The following is a 19,475-nucleotide window of genomic DNA, read 5'->3' as shown; positions in this document are numbered from 1 at the left end:
TTTGCTTGATATGTTGGTGCTTGGGTGGTGGACGCCTCTTTTGTGTCAATTGTAAGAGTTAGATGTTTGTTGTGTGAAGTTTTAAAGGTCCAAGAGTGGAATATGCTCTTGGGTTGTTAAGACTACATCAACACCTGTCTAACTATCTATCTTGTATCTTGTTTTAGTTTCGGCTTCTTGTGTTGTTAATGTAACCCGTTTGTTCTTGTTACTATTGTAATATTGTGGAGCTTCATCTTGTGTTGCTAAACTTGTTGTTGGCTGGCTGTTTTGGTGTATTAACACCTTGTATCCTCTTCTTTCTTGTTCTAGATAGTGAATCCGAGAGAGGTCCCCATTTGGTCCACGATTTGTTGTGATTTGTGGACTGTTTTGGGGTGTGATTTCGTGTTCCCTTGTTTGTTCCGTATCACAACAGAAGCCTAACTATTTCTCGCTTGGCTTCCATCTTCTAATCTATGTACCAGAATCTTTTGTTGTCTCTCATAAAACGAAAACGAGCCACTCCACTGTTACCGAATAAAAAGGGGATCCTTTGAGGATTGAAACTTTCTTTTCTTTAGTAGTACTCCCATAAAATAGGAACTAGCTAATATCTTGGGATGCAAAGTTGAAAGAGAGAATAAGTTAAATCCTCCTAAACTTTGATCATTTTGCAAGTTCTGTACCTAAACTATTGGCCGTTCACAAACCCCCCACCCCCCGAACTACTATGAACTCATATTAAAATCCCACCCCACCCCCCAAAAGGAATATGACATGCTACGCAAACGTCATGTTCCAAAAGCTCCTCCAAGGAATTCCATGGGGCAGTACACGTGGAAAAAAATTGAGGTGAATAGGTTAAAATCCCCCTAAACTACCATCATTTTATTAGTTTCATGCATAAACTATTGGGTGTTCGCAGAGCCCCCCCCTGAACTCATTTGTGCCAGGTGTATTCCTTTTTAAGACTATTTTCCTCTCCCACACATCTCTCGGCAAGTTATCCCAAATATTTTACCACATTTTCAGCCATGGGAGTTTTAATCAAAAGGAAGTTAAAGTCCAACCGTAACAGGAACATCCAATAGTTTAGGCATCATACACTGAAAATGGTGATAGTTTAGGCAGGTTTTAATATATTTACTCAAGTTGAAAAGTTCCCAACTAATTAATTAGGAGCAGTTCAATACTTGAGGAACAACTTCTGAAAAGTGCAACCAAAAGAGGAAAAAGAAAAAGAGAAAACATTGTAGTACTTCGCCAGAAGAATATACTCATCTATAAAGTTCATCCTTGATTTAGAATGTTTTTATGTGATATTAAACATGTTCTGTCGCGATAATGTGAATTACAGAAAAAGTGACCAAAAAAATCACCATTCTTACAACATGTCACTTCCCAGCCTCTCAAGAAAATTCTACAGTTGACAAGTGAATGCAATTTTTTGACTGGAAAAATGTACAAAATCATCCATCGGATTGGATGTTGAGCCAGCATTTCTGATGGATGACTACATACCTCATGAATATCAACCAACTTATACAGTTGCTGCACCAACTTAGTAACTGACTCATCTGTACCAGGAACAACTGTTGTAATACGAGAAAGCCCCTCAACTTCAGCATGTCCAACAGCTAAACTCTGGAGAGGAAAATTGAAAACAACGGATTATGAAGAACGTCAAATTGAGATGTCAAAAGGATATGGAAACTTAGCTTCTCTTTTGAGAAACCCAAATATTTGAACCTACTTGGATGTTATAGCCACGTCGAGCAAAAACTCCGGTGACTATGTTGAGAACTCCAGGAGAGTCATTCACAAGCATTGACAAAGTGTGTGAGCGGAGCCCACTTGTCTGGAAGAATTAAGCCAAGGACTAAAGTGAACATCATTTGTAGGCAGTTTTCAAATGAATAGACCCAACAGTCAAGACATGGAAAACAGAAAGACGCGGAACTCAAGAATGAAAAGACTAGCAAAAGCTGTTCTCAATCTGGAACATCCTTAGAATTGCAGCATATATATGGCCATTCCCCCATGGAAATTATTCAAGCAAATATCAAGAAAGAGAACTGAGACAAAAACTACACTCAATAGAAAATGCAAACAATAACAACAAACCCAGTGTATTCCCACCTAGTGGGGTCTGGGGGAGTAAGATGTACGCAGTCCATACCTCTACCTCTGAAGAAGTAGAAAGGCTGTTTCCGATAGACCCCCAGCTCAAGGCACGAGATACCACACAAACACATAGTAAAGCACAGGAGCAGATTACATAACATAAATACGGCACCCATAAGTAATATAAAACAGAGGAGAGCAGAGGAAAGCACACAGATTCGTAATGAAACATGGAACACGGAATCATAACAGGAATAAAACCCCCACCAAGTAATTCCCTACACTAGTGACCCAAACTGGCCCTAGTCCTCTGGCGTAATTCGCGTCCTCCAGACCTTCCTATCTAGGGTCATGTCCTCGGTGAGCTGTAACTGTTCCATGTCCCGCCTAATCACCTCACCCCAGTACTTCTTCGGCCTACCCCTACCCCGCCTAAAACCATCCAACGCTAGCCTCTCAATGAGAAATTGAGGAGGCAAAGATGCAGTTTTTTATAATAATCAAATACAAATTCAAGTTTGCACTAGGCTTTTGCTAGAGGGTACAAATCAAGTTTCATCTATTGTGCTTACAATCTTTATAGGGAGAGATCTAAATGGCCATGTAGGTAAAGATAACGACGACATTAAACAAGTCCATGGTGGTTATTGTTATGGTACTAGGAATAACTAAGGGAAGACTACATTAGAATTTGCATTCTCGGCTTATTACTCATAAGAGTGGGGGTAACCATAGTCAAACAGATTTTATCCTTACAAGAAGACGAGATAGAAGTGTATGCAAGGACTGTAAGGTTTTTCCAGGAGAAGCAATGACCACCCAACATAGGCTATAGTATTTGACATAAAGCTTAGGAGGAGAGTGAGAAAGGCGACGGATCAAGTTTCATATATTGTGCTTACAATCTTCATTGGAGGAATATTAATAGCCAATAAGTCCATGGTGGTTATGGTTATGGTACTAGGAATGACGATGTGAAGGCTATATTAGAATTTGCTTTAGCTTATGATTTAGTGGTAGCTAACACACATGTTAAGAAGAGAGATTCTCACCAAGTTATGTATGAGAATATGGGCAACCATAGTCAAACAGAATCTATCTTTACAAGAAAATGAGAACAGAAGTATATGCAAGGACCATAACGTTAATACAGGAGAAGCAATGACCACCTAACATAGGCTAATAGTCTTAGATCTAAAGCTTAGGAGTAACTGAGAAAAGTGTGACTAGAAAACAACCGCGAACTAGGTAGTGGGCACTATTGGGCGGTGCGCAGTTATTGTTTCAAGGAACATAAGGGAGAGGGGAGCTTGGAACTTTGAGGGCGGTGCAGACATTCTATGAAAGAAAATGTTGAGTTGTGTTAGAAAGTAACAACGTGTTGGGCGTGTCTAAAGGTCTAGAACCTCAACCACATTAATCATAGTGGAAGAATGACCAGGTACAAATAGTTATTAAATCTAAAAGAGTGTTAGGGGAACTTTCCGAAGGCAAAGAACAAAGAATCCTTAAAGAAAACAAGAGCTCTAAGAATGAAATTATAGTAAAGCCCGAGGGAAGCTTTAAGATGTCTAGTATCAAAAGCTAGGGACACGAGAAGGAGAGAAAGAAATGTTTAAACTAGCACAACTAAGAGAGAAGAAGGATAAGGATTTAAACCAAGTGAAGTGTATTAAGGCTGATTCTCGACAAGGGTTGACAGGAGATAACAAGATCAAGGAGAGATTGAGATAGGATTTTGATAATTGCTTAACTCGAACCAAGAGAATATTATTTTAGGCCTCCACACGTTTGTGAACAATAGAAACTTTAGCTTACACCCGTATAATTAAGCTGACTGAGGTAAAGGATTTCATGAAAAATATGAGGATTAAAAAATGTGTGGTCCTGACTCCTGATTAATAGTCTTATAGAGGTCGTAAGAGAATGACTCACCAAGCAACTCAATGCTATACTAAGAAGTGGTAGGTGCCCAATGAGTGGAGAAAGAGTACCCTGATTTCGATTTATAAGAACAAAGGTGACATTCGAAGTTGTGCAAACTATCATGAAATTAAAGTCACGAGACATACAATGAAACTCTAAGAAAGAGTGACACATCAGACTTTTTAAGGAACACAAGAAGAATGAATGGCAACGAGTTTGGATTTATGCTCGGAAGATCTACATTGGGTGCTATATTCTTGCTAAAAAGATTAACGGAAACCGGGGGCGGCTCAACACTATTGGGGTCCTAAAGCCAAACTTCAATGAGAGGCCTTAATATTTTTAAAAAAAAAAAAATATTATATAATATATAATTTTTATTTAAAATCTATTTTTCTAACTTTTTGAGATGCGAAGTTATGAATAATCGTCTTATAATCAATTTCTTCTAATAATTCTTTTTCAATTGATAATATAGCTAATTCACTCAATCTCTTGAGACATTGTTGATCTCAAGTAGGATTTTATCAGTTTTAATTTTGAAAAACTTCTTTCCGTTGAGGCAATTGTTACAGAAACAGTTAACATTATTCTATAGGCAATATAAGCATTCGAAAAAGAATCAAGTCTTTTTATTTGATTGAGTATATCAATTAAAGTATTGTCATCTATAGGGGTGGGCATTCGGTTTATTCGGTTTGATTGTTGAATATCGATTCGGTTTTTCGATATTCGGATTGACGAAAATGACAACCATAATCAAACCAAAATTATTTCGGTTTGGTTCGATTTTTACAAATTCGGTTCGGTTATTTCGAATTTTTATTTCGGTTTTAACGATTAAAGTAGTGAGCATTTAAAATTGGTGATTTTTCTAGAAAAATAATCTTCTTTTCAAACCTATTTTTCATTCTCAAATATAATTAATTCAACACGCATGAAATAACCATAAATATCGACCTCATTGAGTCATCGTCGTTGGCATGACGACAGTGGCCGCACTCGACAACGACTGCCATCAAATGAACTGACGAACTGAGGATAATTGAGCGCCGCTCCAGCCTTCACGTTAATGTTAGGGGCTAAAGCAAAGCAATATATTAGGATTTAAGGTTACTAAATGATTATAATTTATATATTTATATGTTATATCAGATTATATTATATTTTAGTATATTTACATATATAATAAAATATATATAAAAATTATAATATATTATTTATATAATTTCGGTTTATCCAATTTTTTATTTTTTTTGAAAATCCAAACACCAAACCGTTTAACCAAATTTCTAAAATTTAAAACCGAAACCAATCTGAAAAACCAAAAAACCAAACGAAAATTAAATTTAGATTCGATTTTTCGATTTTTTCGGTTTAAACCAAAATACGCCCAGCCCTAGTCATCTACTTGTACTATCTACTATCTCCGTTAACACACTTAACTCGGGAAATAAGTCTAAACCATCAATATCAGAATGATTATTATATTTTAAAGAACATTCAAGATTAAGACAATGTTTTTTCAAATTCTCATCATCTAGTGATCTCAATTTTTTACCACTAAATAGAAACCCAAAAATATTTTCATAAGCTTCAAATTGTTCAAATCTATCTTGAAGAGAAACAATAGCTTGGTCTACTAATCAACTCTAAAAGATTCTTCAGGGAGATTTTGTGATTTTATTACATCAAATTGTTTTTTCCTATGTATTACACATTTTGTACGAAATTCAAGTTCTATATTCATCTCAAGTGCAATTTCTTTAGCAAAAATCATAGCACTTACAAATCCTTGCTCTCTATATTTAAAAAAAAAAAAAAATTAAACCCCTTAATTGATCTATAGCAACATCAATATGCATATCTTTTGATTGCAACGATTTGCTAACTGAATTAACTACAAATAAACTATCACACCAAATAGTCATACCCAATAAAAATTCAAAATTTTCAAGCTCATATGTTGCTAAGCAACTAGCTTCACTTTTAGTTTTTGGATCCTCGCTAACTTCTGCTACTTTCAGTAAAGCATCTCTTATTTGTGGAGTTTGAAATCTTATTAACACTTCCAATGCGACTTTCCCATCGTGTTTGTGACAATGATTTAAGAGATAGACCAAGTACACTATCTTTTAAAACTTTCCATCGCTTAGTAGAAGAAGAAAATAGTGTATATATGCGTAGTACTACAAAAAATGAAATAGTTTTTGTGCAAAAATTAGCAACATCACAAAGTATTAAATTTAGATTATGACAACCACATGGAGTATAAAATGATCTAGGATATATATCTAAAAATTGTTTTTGGACTCCTTGATCTTTTCCCTTCATATTAGACCCATTATCATATCCTTGTCCTCTTAAATTATCAATGTTAAGCCCAACATTTTTAATTTCATCTACAATAACTTCAAAAAGGCCTTTACCACTTGTATCATCCACTTTCAGAAATTCTAAAAAATACTCAGTAACTTTTATTGGAGTTGCTAAAATATCCACACTTCGCAATTAAAAGACATTTGTTCTTGATGACTAGTATCCGGAGTGCAATCAAGTATAATTGAAAAATACTTTGCCACTATGACTTTTTCAATAATTTTGTTTTTAATTTCACTCGCCAATAAATTTATTAACTCATTTTGTATACTATGTCCTAAGTAATGATTGTGAATTTCATCATGTTTAATTCGCCGGATATGCTCTTGCATGATTGGATCAAATTCAGCAATCATTTCAATTAGACTTAAGAAAATTCCATTATTCTCTTGATAAATCTTTTTATTTTTTCCCCTAAATGCCAAATTATTTTTCCGAGAGTTTTTATTACAGCAATAATTCTTGATAATACATTTTTCCAGTGTTCTCTATCCCTATTGATTTGATCTTGAACATCTTTATCAATTTTTTTATTTTCTTCAATCCTATTTCCAAGTCAATCCATGCACTCATATTAATAATATGTTCGTTTGATATCTCATGAGCTTTAAGCTTAGTACTAAGATTTCTCCAATCTTTACTATCTTCACTTGCTAGTTTACTATTACTAATATTAGAATTTGTATTAAACAACTTGCAACAAAAACAAAATACTTTATCCAAATCTCTAGAATAAATTAACCATTTTCTTTCATATCTTTCTCCATTTGAAAATAATGGACATTAGAAAAATGTCTTCACAATTTATAATTTGGAAAAATTGTATCACTAATTCTAATTGGTCCTTTTTCCACTAGTAAGTCTCTCAATTTTGAATCGATATTGATCCATTGACTAGGATCATATATATTTTTATGAATACAATTATTTGATTCATTAAGTTCTTGATTTTCTTGAGGATCTATATTAGATTTCTCACTAATTTCCTCCTCTTTTTGAATAGTATTACTCCTATCACCAAATTCAACTGAATCAATAAGTTGCTCATCTTGAGAACATTAAAAATTTATGTAGAGCTCCTTTTTGAGATTCTACCAAAGTTTCAATTCTTCTTTTTTTTTTTTTTCAAGTTTCGAAGCACTGGATTCATATTTTCTAGTTGACATATTTAAATTTTAATAAATAGTAAATGTGTAATTTATATCTACTAATCCACACAATTAAAAAACTCAAAAAAATTAATAAATAACAAATATGTCTACCAAATATCAATATGTGCAGGCACAATTATTTAACAGAATAATAATAATAATAATAAAACTAAAATAATAGAACCTGATTTAATAACGATCCAAAAACAATAACTCAAATCTTCATAAACTATCAGCAATCTTGATATTCAAGAAAAATTGAATCAATATAATATTATGAAAAGAAATTTCTTGAACAATTGAAGTTTTGATAGTATAAGAATTAAAAGAAAATAAAAGGTGAAGGTAAATAAAGAGGGAAGAATATGTACGTTGTTTACATCTTCCAATAAAAGGAAAATGAAAGGTCTAATTTTAATTGAGAAGATAAAAAAGGAAAGTAGCAATTAATTTTTATTCTTCCTCCCATATTACCTTTTTCAAAACTAGTCAAATCAATTCCTTCATAAGTGTATTTGCCTTTTCAAGTTGTACCATTTATTTAAAGAAAGAAACGTTTCAAGAAAAGATGAGAAACTTGTGCAATAATTGATTTGACAAGGGGCCCATTTACTCTTTCAAACTTTTAGTCAACAGCATATAAAAATACATGTGGAATTTAAAAAAAAAAAAATGTAAAGTGGGGCCCCCAAAATTGGAGGCCTAAAGCATGGGCTTGGGCTACTTCACCAAAGGCCCGACCCTGACGGAAACCTATCGCCAAAAAAAGAAAGATCTATACATAGTTTTTATTTATCTACAGAAAGCATATGATAGAGTACCATGCAAGGCTATTTGGTGGGTGATGGATAAGAAAGGAATTCCTATTAATTATATATATACATATAAAGAACATGTATGAAGGAGTCATCACTAATGTGACTCAGTGGAAAGTCATACAACAATTTCCCATAATAGTAGGTTCATAGTAGAGATCGGCACTGAACCCTTACTTGCTTACCCTAGTTATGGATGAGCTAACCAACAAACTACAAGATGAGGTTCCATGGTATATGGTATTTGTTGATGATATTGCGTTAATTGAAAAATAGCGAGGGTGTCTACCAAAAGTTTGAACATCACTAATGTGACTCAGTGGAAAGTCATACAACAATTTCCCATAATAGTAGGTTCATAGTAGAGATCGGCACTGAACCCTTACTTGCTTACCCTAGTTATGGATGAGCTAACCAACAAACTACAAGATGAGGTTCCATGGTATATGGTATTTGTTGATGATATTGCGTTAATTGAAAAATAGCGAGGGTGTCTACCAAAAGTTTGAACTATGGAGAAGCACTTTAGAAATTAAAGGTTTGAGGATAGAAAAAGTAAGACTGAATATATGTATTGTTGCAGGTTCAGTCAACATGAGAAGAGAGAAGCTGATGTGAGTCTAGACGGGATTGCATTGCCAAAATACAAGCAATTTTAGATATCAAGGCTCGTTATTTCAAGAGAATGGAATGTTAGATGAAGGTGTTACTCACAAGATTAAACTCAGATGGTTGAAATGAAGAGAAGCTATTGAGGTCTATCCTAATCTCGGTGTTGGTAAAGATGAAAGATCCAAACTAGTTCTACCTTTGGTTCTTTTATTATCGAGAGCAAAAGTGATAAGCCCGCCATATAAGATACAAGGAAAATGTAAATATAAAAGCATGTTGCTTTGGTTTTCTGAGAAAAATTCAACAAAGCCCCTTTCCTGGAAATTGCACAATTGGGTTCATATCCTTTATAGGTTATATACTATATAGAAAACAATCATGTTATTTTACACACATTTAGAGTTTAGCATGATTCTCAAACGCCATTAACTCAGGAAAAATCCCTTGAAATATTGTATGGACAAACAAAACAATTTAAAAAAAAAGGATGTACATATCAAAACCTTCACTAATATGTAAAAAAATTCATCAAGAAAGGAACAAAGGCACCTTTGAGGAATAGTGAGCCATTTCTTACATCTTCATCATTGAGAACACCCCAGTGAGCATCAAGAACTTGATTGATTTCAGAGTTGTCATCTGTCTCGACTGGATAAACATCTCCCTTCATTTAGCAAAAAAAAGTGCATCCAAGGTGAGAAATTCAAGCTACTGTTGAAAAGAGGGAAGAGAAGGACCTTTTCCATAGGAAAAATGATAAATCGCAAAAGACATTGAAGGGTGTGCATTGACTATATGCACCATCCCAGGTTTTAAGATCATATTGACCCTGCTCAATTAGTGAATGATTAACTGTGTTATGCTCATAGTTGTTTCAATGTGTAATAATTATCTAAAAAGATGCATTTTTAGGAATTTGATCTTTTCTCTAGACAATTCTATATTGTATACTTTCTGGTAAAGGGACTTTAATGCAAGAAAATTTACTTATGAAAAAGTAATAAAATGGCTAGCTTGGTGGAGAGGCTTCGTGTGCATTCAGATCGAAGATCTATTTACAATTTAGATGAGTCTGATGATGAAGTTGACATGATGCCTGGAAAATCTGGGACTAAGAAGGAGCAAATCCAGAAAATCATTCGAACTGATGTGGTAAATTGCTTCTGCATTAGGGATTGTCTTTTACCATTTATTTACTTGGCATTTTCCGTAGCATGGTTCTTTTTTTTTTTTGGATGTTCTTCATCCCATTGCATCTACAACTGTGAATTTCATTTAGAAATTGTCTTGTACATTTTCTAGGTTATTGCTAATTCTTTTACCATCTCTTTCCTTGACTTTATATCTGTAGTGGGGCTCTTTCCCCCAACTTAAGTACAGATTTTTCTACGTCTACGTGTGTGTATAGTCCTCAAAAATTCCATTTTCGGTTTCAAGATATGACTTAAACTAGAAACGACATGTGCTTTAGCTTGGTCATCATGCGAAAGTTGTACCTTCTCTCACTCACTCTCCCTCCCTCTCTCTCTCTTTTTATCTGTCTGTCTGCTACGTTGAGCATAGCTAACTTAATCCACCTAGGTGTGTATGTTCATCAGAAGATAAATACATTTTTATACTGCTTCCTTTAAATTGTTTGAATGTCAACACCAGAGTCGAGCCGAGTTTCAAAATTTAGCAATTTAATGTGCTCGGTCCTCTATTTCATGGTTTTTGTGAAAGACTGTGATTGTAGATTGATCTCTCATTGCTGCTTCTGTTTTGATCTTCTAATTCCTTATCGTAAATATTGCACCTTGATCTACTATTGAAGTATGTATCTTTGTTGATGCCTTCTAATTTCTTTCAGAAGAATATTCGCTGCAGGAATGTTTGTAACATACTGGTAGGAGCAATAGAGAACGCATCCTATCTAGTGCCATAGCATCCTCCCAGATGAAGAGTTAGGATCACTCCCTTTTATGATATACCTGAGGAATTCCATGAAGAGGGGAGCTAATTTTAAGGACTATAACTGTCGGTCAAGCTAGTAAAAATTTGGACCATCTGAATATGTAGAGTCAAAAATTAAAGAACAGGCACTCCTTCAAGGTTTAGTCATAGGACGTTGCACATAGGTTGGAGTTTCTAGTAGGAGGGTTTAAGTGAGGTGTGTGCTTTCGGTTTGATAGCATATAGTACTACTTTTTGGATGTCTTATTTTTGTTATTTCATCTTGTTTCATGTTTTATTACGACTTTGTTTACTGTCCTTTGTACTGAGCCAGGTATCTATCGAAAACAGTCTCTCTACTTTTTCGGAGGTAGTGGTATGGACTACCTACATTTTATCCTCCCCAGATCCCATTATGTGGGAATACACTGGGTATGTTGTTGTTGTTGTTGCTGTTGAAAAAGTAATATCACTGCTCCAACATTTCACAAAATTATGTTAAATAAATAAAACAAATAAACTATAATATTTTTAAGTTATTGACCAAACTTGTTTTCACACTTCTGACTATTTCTTTTGAAAGCTTATCTTGAACATAAACTGAATTCTGATGATTGAAAGAAAATGAATCATAACATATTTCATCTGGGAATAGAAGAATTCCGGCATTGCCTAAAATTAACAACTAGCAATTGGCTGTGTGTGAGGAGAATTGTAAGTTCATAAAAGATACAAATTATATATTGCTACAAAGGAAAAAAAACAGTCCATTGAGATTGCATACCTCAGCCATGGACATAGATTCTCCATTAGGAGTCTTTTTGGTTGTCCGCGAAACAGTATTAACGGACATCGCAACTTCAAGATCTGGGTATGATGCTGCTGAAAACCGCCAAAAAGGAGCAAATTCCCCCATCTTCTCCCTTCTCAAGGCAATCTATGTTTTAACCAATCCGTGAACATTGATTCCTTGGAAAACAAATTTAAATAGCAAACATAAAAAAATATATATGCAACTCAAAATTTATAAAGATTCCCTTCAGATACCTTCCCCGTACGAGCAATTTCTCTAATTCCAAATTTACTTAAGTTTCTCTGAACAGCCACCATCTTCCCTGGATCTCCTGTAACCTGTATAAATGACAAGCAACTTAAATGTGGATTCGGCTTTGGCTCAAATTTTGTAACTATTCAGCTATGAAATGCAAGAGAATTAATGCTACTTGTAGCTACTAAGCATTGCCAGTTCTAAAGTGTGGTTAGCAAAACACATCAATGCTTATTTAGATGATAAAGAAGAACTCTTGCTATAACTGCTGGCGCTTCTGCAGTTCCATGACTAAACACCATTGACATACAATGAGAAATTAAAAAGAAATCCTTTGGTCAAAGGAAAAACAGGATTGCATGTTTGTAGATTAGGTCATGATTTTCTTTTTCCCCAATTCTAACTCCAAATAACTAGAAAACATAGTGTCGACTTTTTTTGCTTTGGTAAAATATTCCTATCCTGAGATATAAACTATATAACACATTTGTTTTCATCACTATCTTAAGATATAAAATATACAACACAATTTTCATCGTCAATGGCCCTCTGAGCTTGTCCTGAAATTTACCTATTTTTGCAGCTGAGGGGAAAGTAAGTCTCCATACTGGGGGAAGTACAGGGTGGATGTACTAAAAGAAGCACTATGCACCGTTGAGATAAATACGTTATCGACCACGTGAAGTCACCGGAAATTATGGCACAAGATGATGGAAAGGAATCAGAAAATCAAAGGATCCAACTTTGAGTTCTCCTACATGCCTAAGCCGTGGCGATGGAGTTATCCAATTTTATGTATTGAAGATGCATGTAATAATTGAATGGTCGCCTAGACATGAATAGTATGGAAAGGGGATGGAAATAGCAGATATAACAGGAAACTTACGTATGATCTAATAAATCAATACGAGATGCTATTTGTTTCATAAGAATAGAACTTACTGCAATCAACTGAAAGGGCTTCACAAGAAATAGGACTAACCTTGATCATCAGAATTCATTTGGAAAGATTATGTGAGTACTACAGGGTATGATCTTGCAAAGAATATTATTGAATTGTTGTAATTACATTATTACATTGAGACCCTATTTATAGACACTACATTCTAACCCTTTTCCAAATAGGACACTACATTACCATCTTTTTCTAAGTAGGATTCTATATGCTATTCCTATTCATACTCGTATTCTAACACTCCCCTCAAACCCCTTGCATACAAGGCATATGTACCAAGCTTGTTATGAATGTAATTAATACGAGGATCAGTGAGGGACTTGGTAAGATATTTGCAAGAAAACTGGTAAGGACTGCTTTGGACACTTCGGAGACATCAGTTGAAAGGGAACAAACTGAAAAAGTGGTCAGAAAAGCAGTAAACTTCGCTCGAAAGTCAATCAGCCGCTGGAAAATTACCAGAAAATGGTATAAAATATATGGGGTATCCCGAAATCAAGAGATGAGTAGATCTTGATAAAGAAAGTAACCAAAAAACTGGTCGAAACATGCCCATTATTAAATTTGATGGCGAAAAAGTGATCACAGTCTGGGAAAAGATTATATGGCTAGGGATCGAATGATAGCATAACCCCACAAGAAAGAGAAATTATATGGGTAGGGTCGTAATGATGGCACGACCCAACTGGAAAATAAAAATTATATGGGTAGGGCCGGAATGACGACACGACCTTACTGAGAAAGAAAAATAATATGGGTAGGATCGAAATTACGGCACAACCCTACTGACAAAAAGAAAATTATATGAGTAGGGTCAAAATAACAGCACGATCCTATTGAAAAAGAGAAAATTATATGTGTAAGGTCGGAATAATGGAACGACCCTACATAAATTAGATCTAAGGAGTCACCAGAAAAACGCAAAGGACTACACAAATTAGATCTGAAGAGTCACCGAAAAGACGCATGGTGCTATGCAACTCAGATATGAGAAAGTAGTCCGAAAAGATGTACGGTGCTACGCAAATTAGATATGAGAAAGTAGTCACCTGAAAGACGTACGGTGCTATAAAAAATAAATATGAAAATGTAGTTACCGAAAAGATGCACAGTACTACGCAAAGATATGAGGAAGTAGTCACCGGAAAGAAGCACGGTAGCGCAATCTTTTAGTAGCATGATCATTGGCCAGACGGGCAACATAAGTAATAGCCGCCTGCCAGCAGTGGAAGCTCTTTGATTCTTTACCAAAATCGTAGAGGTTCTGATACCATATAAAGAAATATAAGATAAGAATATTATTGAATTGTTGTGACTACATTATTACACTGAGACCTTATTTATAGACACTACATTTTAATCCTTTTCCAAATAGGACACTACATTATAATCCTTTTTCAAGTAGAATTCTATAAGTTATTTCTATTCCCACTCATATTCTAATAGATCTATTTGTTGAAAATAGAACCGAAGATGATCCTATTTTTGACATAAAATTTTTAACTAAAATTTCCTTTTGTTTTTCTGAACAGTGATTTTATCAAGTGTTATCTTTGGTTAGAGATCAAACTTGTGACTAACTTGAGGTAGTTTTTTTGGTTAGTTACACAAAAAGCTTCAAGTATTATAGGATTCTGACTAAAAATAAGACATTAATATAAGAGAAGAAAAGAGAAAATGGTGAAATCCCCCCCCCCCCCCGACATATTACCTGATTCCCAACTACACACCTATACTTCACGGATGTCCTATTACCCCCTGAACTATTTTAAAATGGAATTAATACACCCCTAGATGCTGACATGGCACGGAAAGTGAGTTCACTCTCTTCAAGGCGTGTTTATGTTAAAAATACTACTAAAAAGATAATTTTTATAATATTTTTTACTTTCTGTTAAATATATATTATTTTTAACATTTATCTTTAATTTTCTTCTCTCTACATCTTTTTCCTCCCTCTTTTTCTCATCACTCAACAATCCACCCACCTATACATCTCCATCATCATAGCTGAGCCACCGCCACCATAGCAGCCCCACCTCCTCTCTGATCTTTTAATATTTCTTCACGATTTGGTTCACCATTACCCATAATTGTTAACACTACATAAACCAACATCTAACTCACCAAACAATCATCAAGAATTGTTCTTAATCCATTATTTCAAGAATCCATTATTATATCTGTAATTTTCATAAGTTTGCCACATATTTCATACCTACCCCTTATAAACCCCAATTAAACTCTTATAATTTCTTCTTATTCCTTCAATTTAATCATCCCCAATGTCAATTTTTCCCTTAATTATTACTCCGAAACAAATGTTTTGCTTCATCCTCAGCGGAGAAGCACCACTCCGGTTCATCCAACTCCGACGACATGTTGAGCTACCCCTATTTCCTCTTTCTCTCGTTCGCTTTCCTAGTTCATCTAACTCCCACAACAAATTTTTGAGTTCCATTACCATCCTCTTAAAATTGACCTTCGTTTCGACGTTTTTTACTCCAAAAAGAAAAGGAAAAAAGCGAGGAAAGGGAAATAGAAAAGAAAATAATAGAATAAAGAAAAATAATTTTAAAAAAAAAAAGTAGTATTACGTGGCAAGGCATGTGTAATTCACCGCCTAGTACAGATCTGGGTATGGCTTTTTAAGGGGGTATATATTCCACTTTAATAAGGTTTAGGGGGTAATAGGACCCTCGTGAAATATAAGTATGTAGTTGAGAATTCAGTAATAGGTTGGAGGGTATTTGATCATTTTCTCAAAAAGAATATTATTGAATTATTGTAACTACTTTATTACACTGAGACCCTATTTATAAACACTACATTCTAATCCTTTTCCAAATAGGACACTACATTACAATCCTTTTTCAAGTAGGATTCTATATACTATTTCTATTCCTACTCATACTCTAACAGATCTATTTGTTGAAAATAGAACAAAAGATGATCTTATTTTGGACATAAAATTTTTAACTAAATTTTTCCTTTTTTTCTGAACAGGGATTTTATCAAGTGTTATCTTTGGTTAGAGATCAGATTTTGTCTACTAACTTTAGGTAGTTTTTTTCGTTAGTTACACATAAAGCTTTATGTATTATAGGATTCTGACTAAAAATAAGACGTTTTCATACTTTGTTTGGAATACACTTGAATAATAATGACGAATTGATATTGGTAAAAATTCTCCCTTTCCATTCTCTTTCTTGAAAAAGTAAATCTACCTCTGTATTCTTACTGTTTTCTCAACTACTTCTGTTCAGCTCTCTCTCTCCCCCCTCTCTATTTCTTCTTTTTTTTCGTTTCTCTCATTTATTCTCACTCAGGTATCCTCCTTTTCCTCTATTTTCTCCCTTCTCCCTTCTAGGCCAGCCTTAGTAATTCCCTAATAGAGTTACATTTACCGAAACCGTTTTATGTCTATGCACAAAAAACATGGGTAACATTTGGCATCCAGTTCACAAACATCAAGTTAAAGAAAGAAAAAGATGGATTCTGATCTATGTCATCAAACATCACCTCAATAGTCAGTAAATGATCAGAGATATCCACAATTTTTGCCCTGAAAACGTCCACCAACCACTTAACCTAGTAATGACAAAAAGATTTAGATCCATCATCACATAATAGTAAAACAGTAAAATGGTAAATGTTACTCAGTTGACATCTTAGAACCAAGGGACACAGCATAAGAACCTCCGCGCGGTATTTTGGATCTGCACTGATTTTTATAAGCATTAGTTCACGTTCAACTTGTGGCTCCTTGGATAAATCTTCAACCTGACCATCAACTTTTAAAGAATGAACCAAAAACACCAAATAAAAAGGGAAAGTAGAGGAGTAGAAAGAAAAGCATTCATATTACACCACCCAAAGCTTGAGACTTCAGTGAAGGCTCTTTGAATAATAATTTAAGCTCGTTTATCATCAACAACAACAACAACAACACTAGTGGCACAGTCCCAAACAACTTGGTGTCGGCTAATGAATCCTCACTGACCACATACTCCCTTTAAACTCATCTGGCCCAAATTTAAGCTCTTAAACCCAGCTGATTGAATCATGAATTAGTTAAAGTACTAAAGACCATATTTATAACCACAGCTGAAACCTTTTCCGTGATTTTGAGTATTAAATAATATTCAGCCTTTAAAAAACATTTTTCAGAATAGCAATGGCACGTCCATCACAAATCTATAGACCAGACAAAATGTCGACTCAAATATTAATGTCATCACTTCAACTTAGACAACATATGGGACAGAAAATCCGACAACTCATTACCAAAGGGGTGGATTTTGCAAATACAAAAAATAGTCAATACCATATTCTACCTCAATTGAAACATGAAAGATGCTAACTTGATCGCAAATTAATTGTACTAAAACCTATACATCCAAGACATTAGTATTTAGTACGATTCACAAAACAAGTGGTATAAACACATATCCACTTCATTTTTTATGACAAGGGAACCCACAATCACTATACTTAAGGTGTGCACAGGGTTACCAAGCTCCACTGTAATAGCCCGCAAACCACTTAGGAGCGCACTAAGGCAAGCCCCGTATGACGAGCTCACCCAAGAAAGCATGCAGTGGGTTTCAAACGTGAGACCCCCATTAGAGAGATCCCATGTTCAACCAACCTGGCCACCCTTGCGGGTTAATGCATATCCACTTAATTATCCCACAAAAAGTTTAATTCCCACTTTAAAACCTACGCCATACTATTTCGTCATGCACCAAACTACTCCTAAATGATCGACCTCACTAGTTCTAGTTCAAGGAACCAAGACCTGAGTACTTAGTCTAACAGCTTATATATTGAAATACCATATGAGAATCAAAGTTATCACCTTGATCACATTTACGAGTTTTTGTAACTGTTCCGTGACTTGCTGTAACACCCTTTCAGTTCCAGAAACCACTATAGTAAAAAGAGCCTTGTCCTTGTTTAGACCAACAGCAAGAGATTCAATATTATATCCTCTTCGAGCAAAGACTCCAGCAATACGATTGATCATTCCACTTTCATCACCAACAAACACTTGAATAGTATGGCGCCTCACCCTGTAATCACCTCACATACATTTACACTAGCGTAACTTCAGAATTCTTAAACTCACTTTGAGCTTTTGAAAGTCACTTTTTCGCCCTCCAATCCTTGTTTGGTGTAAAACCACTTGACTGGAACTTAAAACATGAATTTAACTTCTAATTATGTAAGTAAAAAGGAGGAAAATATTAAAACAATGGTTAAAATATCAGTTAACGTAGAAATCATCCTATAAAAAATCAAAATTTGATTACTTTATGAATTTAAAATCTGATACCTTGTGAAAATTGTATGATTAATATCAGAAGATATTTGAACAAGTATACACACTCTTTCACTCTCTAACCTTATGAAAATCGATTCTTCTCCCTCCAGTCCATTTCAATGGAGATTTAAGGCATGATTCTGACTTCTAATACGTAAATAATACAAGACGAAAAATATTACAACAATAATTAAGATTTTTTTATAATAATAGAAATCAATGTATCGACGTCTAATTTGACTACTTAAACGATTAAATTATATAATTATTGAAATTGTTTAAAATAATGTCATCGGTGGGTGGTAGCGGAAAAACAATTTTTGTAAATTATGAACTTATATAGAAGAATAAAAACAAACTGATTTTTCTTATCAGACTTTGAGAATCGAAAGTAAGAAAACGTACTTTTGTCTGGGGGATGAGTCGAAAGTTGTGACAGAGTGATCTTCTGCATGTTGTCCATCAGCACTGATGGCAGAAACTACAACTGTTTGGGGATTTAAATGCGCAAAATGTGGTTTGAAAGTTGAAAATCGAACAAGTTGGAGATGGGGAATAGAGGAATTTAGAGAAATGGAGGGTCTTCTATTGAGAGTGTTGAATGCAGTGGAGTGAGTTGAAACGGCCGCCATTAGGAACAACGTATACACAGCTTACAAGAGAGCAATCCTTCTTAATGCAGATGATTCCAATTTGTCAAAAAGGGCAAAGGGAAAACTCATGTTGACGTAATAACACTATTCTCCTTATTTCCGCCGAGAAATTTTGGCTGGTAAGCCTCGTTGAGTTCTCAATTTGAGAAATGACCCGTCTTTTTATTATTTAAAAATTAAAAAAAATCATAATAATATATTAAAAATAATGGGACCTATTTATAAATAAATATAAAAGATAAAATCCTAACTTTCTCTTCTGGCTAAAAACTTCAAATTCAAATTCTAATCTCTCAAATTCTTGTCGGATCTCTTTAACTACTGTAAGATACCCTTTTTTTCCTCATTACATTTCATGTTTCCTTTTGTCTCTTTTCTCATCTTTTTTAATTAAAAACTCATTATTTCTTGAATGTTCGTTTTTAAAGTAAAATTCATTCTTGTATTAATTCATTATTGTACTTTTTTCTGAATAAATTTTATTTGTTCTTTGTGAAGAACTTATGAGAAAAGGCAATGATAAAAATGTTGATTACAAGCTCGAGAAAAATCAGGTTAACCTTATTTATTTT

General features: G+C 34.3%; 1 protein-coding gene across 4 annotated transcripts in view; it reads right to left on the bottom strand.

Moving 5' to 3' along the window:
* LOC107863691 (acetolactate synthase small subunit 1, chloroplastic) overlaps nucleotides 1-19,221 on the bottom strand; it is a 40,270-nt gene extending 21,049 nt beyond the window's left edge. For all 4 annotated transcript variants that reach the window (XR_007053107.1, XM_016709751.2, XM_016709752.2 and 1 more), the window contains exons 1-9: nucleotides 18,656-19,221; nucleotides 17,786-17,999; nucleotides 16,624-16,707; nucleotides 16,447-16,515; nucleotides 11,969-12,052; nucleotides 11,706-11,858; nucleotides 9,567-9,653; nucleotides 1,736-1,840; nucleotides 1,504-1,626 (exon numbers count right to left, since the gene is read on the bottom strand). Coding sequence is in view for 3 of the 4 variants with exons in the window: in XM_016709751.2 (XP_016565237.1) it covers nucleotides 1,504-1,626; nucleotides 1,736-1,840; nucleotides 9,567-9,653; nucleotides 11,706-11,858; nucleotides 11,969-12,052; nucleotides 16,447-16,515; nucleotides 16,624-16,707; nucleotides 17,786-17,999; nucleotides 18,656-18,882 (1,146 nt within the window). In the remaining variant the exon portion in view is untranslated. The remainder of the gene's footprint in view (nucleotides 1-1,503; nucleotides 1,627-1,735; nucleotides 1,841-9,566; nucleotides 9,654-11,705; nucleotides 11,859-11,968; nucleotides 12,053-16,446; nucleotides 16,516-16,623; nucleotides 16,708-17,785; nucleotides 18,000-18,655) is intronic.
* Nucleotides 19,222-19,475: the final 254 nt, after the last annotated feature.

The sequence above is a fragment of the Capsicum annuum genome, chromosome 3, assembly GCF_002878395.1.
Source record: "Capsicum annuum cultivar UCD-10X-F1 chromosome 3, UCD10Xv1.1, whole genome shotgun sequence".
Taxonomy (NCBI): domain Eukaryota; kingdom Viridiplantae; phylum Streptophyta; class Magnoliopsida; order Solanales; family Solanaceae; genus Capsicum; species Capsicum annuum.
This window is presented reverse-complemented; position numbering and strand designations above follow the sequence as displayed.